The sequence below is a fragment of the Rhinopithecus bieti genome, unplaced genomic scaffold (genome assembly GCF_001698545.2).
Source record: "Rhinopithecus bieti isolate Rb0 unplaced genomic scaffold, ASM169854v2 scaffold_15676, whole genome shotgun sequence".
NCBI lineage: Eukaryota > Metazoa > Chordata > Mammalia > Primates > Cercopithecidae > Rhinopithecus > Rhinopithecus bieti.
In genome coordinates this window covers 376,082-384,793 of record NW_016809194.1, presented here as the reverse complement: position 1 = coordinate 384,793, position 8,712 = coordinate 376,082, and the positions used below count along the sequence as shown (strand labels likewise).

At 48.6% G+C, this 8,712-nt stretch overlaps 1 protein-coding gene across 7 annotated transcripts in view; it reads right to left on the bottom strand.

Moving 5' to 3' along the window:
- Nucleotides 1-2,360: 2,360 nt before the first annotated feature.
- CFAP418 (cilia and flagella associated protein 418) overlaps nt 2,361-8,712 on the bottom strand; it is a 53,790-nt gene continuing 47,438 nt past the window's right edge. For 2 of the 7 annotated variants that reach the window (XR_001888519.1, XR_001888522.1), the window contains 2 exons: nt 6,130-7,026; nt 2,361-4,469 (listed from right to left, as the gene is read on the bottom strand). Coding sequence is in view for 1 of the 7 variants with exons in the window: in XM_017888839.1 (XP_017744328.1) it covers nt 6,827-7,026 (200 nt within the window). In the remaining 6 variants the exon portion in view is untranslated. Of the gene's footprint in view, nt 4,470-5,591; nt 7,027-8,712 lie in introns of those variants that run through there. The other 5 variants (XR_001888524.1, XR_001888525.1, XR_001888523.1 and 2 more) reach the window with 5 other exon arrangements.

Below are 8,712 nucleotides of genomic sequence, written 5' to 3'. Positions count from 1 at the left end.
CTGCCTCCCAGCCACGACTCTTCCTGTTTTTTGGAAGAGGTGTCCTCAGTGTGGCCGCCGCCACTTCCTGCCCTGTCACAGCGAAATTCTCTGCTTGTGTTCTCCTCTCTGTCCCCTTCTCCGAGGAAGGGTGGTCCCTCTGCTGAGCTAAGACTGAACTGTCCATAGGTGGTAAGCCTCTCATCCTCCTGCCTTCTCTGGATTATTATTCCTTTGAGTATCCTTCCATTGCCTGTGCCTTCAACCTCTTCTTCATTGGCTTCTTCCTCCCTGAAAAGGAATATGAAGATCTCTTTCAAATTACAAAAGTCCTCTGCATATCCCGCTCTCTTGGCCTATATAGGTTGTTTTGCAGCAAAGTTTGTTGAGAAAGTTGTCTTTGCTCCCTTTATCCACTTCTCTACCCCATTTGGGCTCCCACCCTTTCCTCTCTGGCTTCTCCTCTCACGATTTCCTGGAAACTGGGTGAAGGCTTCTACTTAGATGGGCTTTCCGGGGCTCTACTTACAGACTTCCCTGGGGCAGGAGACACCATCAGCCATACCCCACCCCTCTGCTCCCCTAGTTTTCCTGGCACGACTCTTTCTCTGTTGTCTCCCAGGCCAGCCCCTTTCATCTGGGTGTCTTGGGAATGCTGTCCTCCCAGCATTCCCACAGCCCATGGCTCTTCTCTTTGCAGGGCCCATCTTCCTCCCCGCAGTGACCTTTCACACCCAGGATGTCAGCTGCTGCTTACCCCCAGCAGAGCTTTCTGGTTTGAGCGGAGCTGAGCTTGCCAGGCCTCAGGCAGTTCTGGGCATGTCTGGGGACCTGGTGAACGGACTCGCCCAGGTCTATTTGTAAGGGAACTAGCAGTGTCCCAGGAAAGAACCAGCCTGTTGTTTTGCCTCCTCAATGACAACCAATCAACATATTTAACTCAACACACATTAATAAACACTATTCTAGAAACTGGGGGTACAGCAGGGAACAAAACAGACACAATTCTGGTCTTCATGGAGGCAGACAGACACAAGATAAGTAAGATCACATTGCAAGAAATGCCGAGGAGAAAAAGCAGGGTGAAGGGATAGGATGTGTATGTGTGTGTCTGTCTGTGTGTGTGTGTGTGCGTGCATGCAGGGTGGGTGGGTGTGCGTGTTGACATTTGCAATAGGGCAGTCACTGAGATGGTGACATTTGAGCAGAGACTGAAGGGTTGGTGTGTGATCATGTGCATGGAGAGTATTCCAGGTTGGGGGACAGCAGGTGTAATGAAGCTTATAGGAGGCCATTGCTTTGGGCTGAGCTTTTGCACTAGGTCCAACAGACCAGACCAAGCCAGAATGGAGCCACTTGTGCTAGCTTGCTATATAATTAAACAACTCTAAAATGGGCCCATTTTCCAAAAAATAGGAAAATAATCAGAAGGGCACCAGCTTACCTGAGCCGGCATGATAAGGAAAACCCCTCTGTTTTAACACTATCAAGAAAGTCACTTTGAAACGAGCATCCCACTTTGTGCTCCATTTCTGCTTCTTCAGCCCTCTTCTGCCTATAAGCCCCGCCCCCCACCTCAGTGCATCAGAGTACCTGTTCTAAATCTGTAGATGGGATGCTGCCTGATTCATGAATTGCTAATAAAAGCCAAGTAGATCTTTCAACTAAATTTATTTTAAAATTATTTTATTAATAATAATAAATTATTATTATTTTTTATGATAGTCCTGAGAGAACAGCAAAAATTCTTTGCTTGAGAACTGAAGGAAGCAGAGTGAATCAGACTAACCCCCAAGATAAATCAGGTCAATAGTGGTGGAGGGGTGTGTGTGTGTGTGTGTAGGGTGGGGGTATTAGGGCTGATAATTTAGGGTTTTGTAAAAACTTGGGTTTTACTCTGAGGTAGGAAGACTAGGGAGGGTTCTGAGCAGAGGAGTGATGTGTTCTAATTGATGTTTTAAAAGGCTCACTGTGTTGAGAATATGCCAAAGGGCAGAAACAGACCTATGACAATAATCCAGGCAAGAGAAAATGGTGGCTGGGTCTGGGCTGGGAGCAACGGAGGTAGTAAGAAGAGACTAGAATCTGCTACCTTTTTAAGAGTAGCACTGGCCAGGCGTGGTGGCTCATGCCTGTAATCCCAGCACTTTGGGAGGCCGAGGCGGGCGGACCACGAGGTCAGGAGATCGAGACCATCCTGGCTAACACGGTGAAACCCCGTCTCTACTAAAAATACAAAAAATTAGCCAGGCGTGATGGCGGGCGCCTGTAGTCCCAGCTACTCGGAGGCTGAGGCAGGCGAATGGCATGACCCCGGGAGGTGAGGCTTGCAGTGAGCCGAGATTGTACCACTTGCACTCCAGCCTGGGCGACAGAGTGAGACTCCGTCTCAAAACAAACAAACAAACAAACAACAACAAAAAAAACAGTAGCACCAACAGAATTTGCTCATGGTGGACCCACAGATGATGGTATTTAAGACAGAGTAATCCAGTCTCTGGGTGTTATTGTCTACTTGGGCTATGCCTTCAGATTGCACAGTGTGGGATTAGGGTCTTTTTTCCTTGTAGCAAATGGATGTTCCCAATGTCAGTCATTGTGGAAAGATGTTAATCCTGAGGTAAGAGGAGAGGCATGCTTGGATAGGGGCCAGGGTGTCAGTGGGGACTGGGGCAGAGATGCTGGGGACCTTCCTGGTGATGGTGGTGTTGGTGTTGTTGGTGATAGTGGGGGTGGATACTGAACAAATTAGCCCTGATCTAGAGGCAGACCAGGACCTAGAAAAGGCTTGGGTGGTGAGGGACTAGGGTTGGGCTGGGTTCTGCTGGTTTTCAAAGAAGCTACTTCTAATTGTGGTCATACTTCACATGCTTTTTGTGCATTTGTTCCTTTTCAATGCAGACAGCAATGCCCTCGACAGTGGGTACATTGGTCCCAGTGAGACAGGGCAATTGTGGTGGCTCCTGGAATGAGCATCTGGACCTAGGCATGGCTCTTGAGTCTTGGGTGGTCCAGGACACCACCACAGTGAGCAGGAGCAGGGAAGGGGGAACCATGGATAGCAGGTGGCACAGAAGTCTAGTTCAAGAAGTAAGTTTATGTAACCTCCTGTTCCCCCTCCCCCACCCCCCACATATACCAGGGTTTGCCAGGATTCCCTGGAATATGTTGAGAGGGGCTGGAGTTCCCTAAGAGTGGGAGGAGGCAGAAGCAGAGAAAGGCTGTCCTGGGTGACTCACTGTCATGCTATTTTTGACTCCAGGCTCCTGTTGCCTGGGAAATGTGCCTTCTTATAGTCAGCTGACTCCCAATCTCTCTCTCCAGACTGGCTTTCTTTCCTGATATCCACACCTCTTGGGCGTCTTGCCTTAGATATCCCAGACCTCAAACCCAAAGTGAGCTCTTCTCTTCTGCAAACTTCTCTCTCTCTTGTTCTCAGCCTCCAGAATGACACCACGAGCCAGCCAGCTGCCCAGGCTGGAACCCTGGGTCAAGTTTGAAGCCTTCTTTCCTTTTGTCTGTCACATGTAGTTAATTGTAAGGCCCTATGTATCACCTCCTAAACATCTCTTGACTCACTCTTTTTTTTCCATCCTTGCTGCCCTGGCCAGAGTTTTGGGGTGATTCCTTACAGGGGAAACTCCTTACAGGCACTTTTGCCTCATTGTGCCCTCCTCTCTGCTCCTAACCCCCCATGGCTCAGAGTGACCTTCCCAGTGTCACCTCCTGCTCGACGTTCTTCAGTAGCTCCCATCACCTTTGGGAGATGACATACAGCAGATAAGGCCGTGTTGGTATGGCTCAGGCTACCCGCCAGCCTCTGGCCACTCCCTGCAGCACTTCATGGGCAGTGATTCTGGACAGCTAATAGTTCCTGAACCCTGCTGGGGTTGGGTTGGGGTGGGGGACACTTATTCCCAGCATCTGTCTTTCTACAGACTGGAGGGAATTTCAGATTACCAGAGGGAACTGTAAAGAAGAGATACTTGGAGCTTCTCACAGACACCCTCTCTGTTCTCCTGGGGCTGGAGTGGGCTCTTTGTGACCTGGGAAAAGAAACAGAGCACACTCACCTGGGCATCGACCCTTTCTTGTCTTGAAGTAAAATGCATTCAGGTCTGTTTTCCAGTGTTCATGGACTGGGGTAGGCTCTGCTTTGAGTAGGAATGACCCTAGTTTTGGGTGGAAGGAGTTCAATTTATGGGGCACTCATTAGGAAACCCACTCCCTCCACAGTGCTATTTATTATTCCCTTAAAGTTCTAGGAAAACCAGGCTCTCTCACACCTCTGTGTTGTAGCCTCTGCTCTTCCCTGGAAATGTCCTGTCCTGCTCGCCCACATGGCAGAGTTCTCTGTCGTGTTGTGTTGCTCAGGCTCTGCATCTGCTGTGGTGGCCGCTTCCCCCACCTGCCCTTTCCTGCATGCAGACTCTAGTGCTCCTTCCTGAGGCTTCCAGCACACTCTGGGCATCTTCCATTGTTACAAGAACCTAAATAAATAGCAATGTCCTTATGTCTTATGCAGGGGTGTTTTTTTCTGGCAGGGTAGGGGGAGTGTGATGGTGGTGGGGGTCATCTTTTCATCTTTATGGTAGTTGTGCCTTGCAAATGGTCCAGCACACAGTCTTTTGGTAACTGTTTGCTGAATAAATCAGTTCAACCTAGTCTATTCGCATAGATTCTATTGTAGGCACTGTATTTTGCATTGGGAAACACAAATGAATAAGATATGATGGGGACCCCAGAAAGCGGTGCAGCTTAGTGGTAAAGACACACTTGCGTAATATAAGTCCTATACTAAATCTATGAAAAATGTTGCACTTGTGTGGTTAAGAAGTATTGGATTTGGAACTGGGACTCCAAGTTTAAATTCTAGCTTCAAAACCCACTAGCCTAAATTTTCATAGCTGTGAAATGGGAATAGTAGTATCCATCTCATAGCTCAAGGATTAAATAAGATAAAGTATGTAATCACATCCTGCCTGGTTACTGGGCAATAATATACGCTCAAGTAATGTGTGCAGAAATGAATATGCCTCATTTGATGGGAGCACAGAGCCTAGAGCCTTTGGATTTGCTTGGGGCAGCTGAGCAGACTTCACAGAGGAGACATTAGCACTGGATTCAGAGAAAGTAGCTGGAAATGGCACTTCTGGAGAGAGGTCTTGGAGATAAACTTCCTGGGGCTTAGCCTGGGGGCTGTAGCTAGGTGAAGCTGCAGGCCAGGCAGTTTCCAGAGGAGCAGCCACAGCAATGGGATCTGTGGCAAGATCCCCTGCCCCAGAAGCCACTGAGTCACACCGAGGCCCAGAGGACTCTGTTTTGTTCCAAGTGAGCTTTCGGCTGAAGGACAAGCCTGGACAGGGCCTCTGTTGCTGGGACTTTGTGCCCAGCTCTGTTTTATGGGAGCAGCTTGGAGCCCTGCCTGACCCCTCCCGTCCCTGCAGGGAGGCCCCAAGGAGCCTCAGCCCAGATTCCTAAAGTAAGTTCCAGCTCTGATTTAGAGAGGGGTATGTTTTGCTTAGAGCTTTATTTTAAGCCTCACAGCACCCAAAGCAGAAAAGCCATAATTATTGCATCATAGCAGTAGGTGTAGAGGTCAAGCAGCCCTCAGGATGAAATCCCAGCTCCTTCAGTTTTTGACCTGGTGTAAGTTATTTAACCTCTTCAAGCCTCTTTCCTTCATCTGTCAAAGGGGAGTAATAAGGCACACTTCCCAGGCATGTTACCAGAATTAAATAAGAAAACACGCATTTTCTTACTTAACACAGTGAAGAGCTTTGTGCCTGGCATTTATTATTTACAGTTGCTGTGTGGGAAGGTTCAAAGAAAGGACCTGGAGACTCTCTCCCCTGATCTAATGAATCATGGAGTCCTGCAGACTCAGTGTTTCTCAAACTTTATGTCCAAATCACCCAGCGATCTGGAGGATGCACAACCTGATCCAGGAGGCCTGGGTGGGACCTGAGGGTCTGCATGATTGATGAGCTTCCAGGTGATGCCCTGGCTGCTCTGCAGGACCACACGGTGAGCACAGGGCTCCAGACACTTTTCTCCCCCTGCCCCACTCCACCCCAGGACTCCTCTCCCCTCCATCAGGGCCCAGGTAATGCTCTTCTCACGGGTTTGGCTTTGTCCAGCCTTCCTCACCTCTATGCCTGCAGCTCACTGTTGCATCATGATTCCTCTTGAAGTGTAGGAGAAAATGCTGATAGACAGTCACATATGATCGGAGGAGCTGCTGCTTCTGCTGGGGGTGAGGACAGGGGATGACATGACTCTCTCAGGAGGAGATGGCCTTTTGTCTAGCAAAACACCTTGGAGACTGCTTGGTGTGAGGGAGATGAGGCACCCAAGGCTTGCTTTCAAGGGGACCTTAAGTGGTCTGAGGCTTAGCAAGATAGCTATTGCAGACATGATCTCCACGTGTGGATGGTGGCTGTTAGGCTATTTGCTATGACTCAGTTTCTCTGTTGAAAAAGGGCTTAGAGGGGGCCAAACCTGTTGAAATAGGGCTTAGTGGGGGCCGGGCGCCGTGGCTCATGCCTGTAATCCTAGCACTTTGGGAGTCTGAGGTGGGCGGATCACTTGAAGTCATGACTTTGAAAAAGGGCTTAGCAGGTACCTGGGATTGTCAGTGAGGGGAACTTGCTTTGGGCAGGCAGCTGGATGCAGGGCCCAGACCCACCTTCTCCTACCGTATCACTCCATCCCTGCTTGGCTCCAGTGGAAGGTGGGAGGTGGGGAAGAAAGGGTTCAGTTCAGCCTTTAAGAAACAATGGTCACACAGATGTTTAGACAGATTAAGTCTTGCTTTACAGAGCTTGTGGCCATTTCCATTATGTGCTCAGAGATACTCTGGAGAAAAGAGGAAAACATGCAGATGGATGCTGAGGAGTAAGGCTGATGTCCCGGTCAAGTGGTTGCCTGCACTGCTGGGGTCTAGATCCCACACAGGCCTTACCTTCAATTGGGATGCCTTCCCACAGTTTTCTGTTAGCCATTGGCTTTGGCAGGTAAGAAGCACTGTGCTGGCTTCACATAATTCTAATGTCAAGAAATACAAAATTGAGATTTACTGAACTGTGCAGAAACGAAGGAGGAGCTGTGTACCAAGAAAGAGTCCTGAGCTGCAGTCAGAGATTTTGCTACCAGGGGTTGGAGTGGTTGATCTCTAAGGTCAGATTCTAAGAGAAGATCTGGAGGAACATAATTTTCTAGCTGATGAATGAAAGAATGCAGATGGTAATTACTGCACATAAAACACATTCAGGAGGACATTGGGACCTCTGTGAGGCTTTATCTACTTTTTTGGTCTTCTTGTATAAAAGAGATGATTGGAGTGAGCCTAGCTGGTTTGTTAGCTAAACACAGATGTGCACTTGCAGCTGTAGTTACACTTGTTGGGCTGTCAGGAGGAAATTGTATATTGTGTATTCATGAGAAACTGATTAAACAGAGGAAACTGAAGGTTCACTGGTGATGGCTGTGATCTACTTTGATGGACTACATATAAAGCAAATGCTTTAAAACATTTGAGGACCTGGAGTTGATCCACAACACATTATTTTACACCTATGGTGCCTCTGTGGAATTAAAAAACACCACTTTCATCATCTTATTTATTTACTTACTTACTTATGTATCTGCTTCAAGAAAGTAACGGAAGCAACTTTAATTAATTAAAAACACATACTTAGTCCAGGTGTGCTGGCTCATGCCTATAATCCCAGCACTTTGGGAGGCCGAGGTGGGAGGATCACTTGACGTCAGGTGTTCGTGACCAGCCTGGCCAACATGGTGAAATCCCATCTCTACTAAAAAAATACAAAAATTAGCTGGGCGTGGTGGTGGCTGCCTGTAATCCCAGCTACTTGGGAGGCTGAGGCAGGAGAATTGCTTGACCCTGGGAGGCAGAGGTTGCAGTAAGCCAAGATTGCGCCACTGCACTCCAGCCTGGGAGACAGACTGAGACCCCATCTCAAAAAATGAAACAAGACAAAAAACCCCACATATGTAAACTGGGTAGCTTAAAAATAAGTCAGAAAGAGATCAGAAACCATAGAGAGGAAGTGGGAGAATGTTCTGCCCAGAACCTAAAGTGAGATACTAGGTATTACATGTAATTCTGAGCCTCTCATCTTGCTTTTTTCACCTTCTTATATATGTGACTCTGCTGGAGTTGCATTTCTCATGGATCCTTCCAATGAAGTCAATAAAAATTTCCCCAGGAGTCCCAAGCTTGAGTCTGGATCAGCATTTGGCAGATTTCTGAGCCTAGAGACAGAGCACAGGCTTCTCTGGCCCATGATCTCTGCCCTGTGAAAGCCCTTGCCCTGATCTCGGCTCCCATGATGGGCATCCAGTGGCAAGGGGGCCTCTGTGAGTATATTGAGATGAGCCAGGAGGCCTGATGCTGTGCCTGAGACCCAGTCCTAAGAACAGGCCCACAGCTGGTGTCCACGCCTGGCCCATGTTCCCTGGCCAGCCTTCTTCCACCTGCTCTGTTAAGAAGAAACATGCACCCTGTGGCTACAGTCTAGCTCTCCTCAGCCCTCTTTCTTTCCCTGAGGATGTCCTTAGTAATTGTGGCTTTAGTGATGAGCAGCACCAGGAGGCCTTGGGGCGTTGGGCCTGCGGAGCAGGGAGAAGACAAGGCAGGGAGATAGAAGGCTGGAGTGTGGGCAGGGCCTTGACGGCCATGCTGAGAACCCAGAACTTCGTTCATGTTTC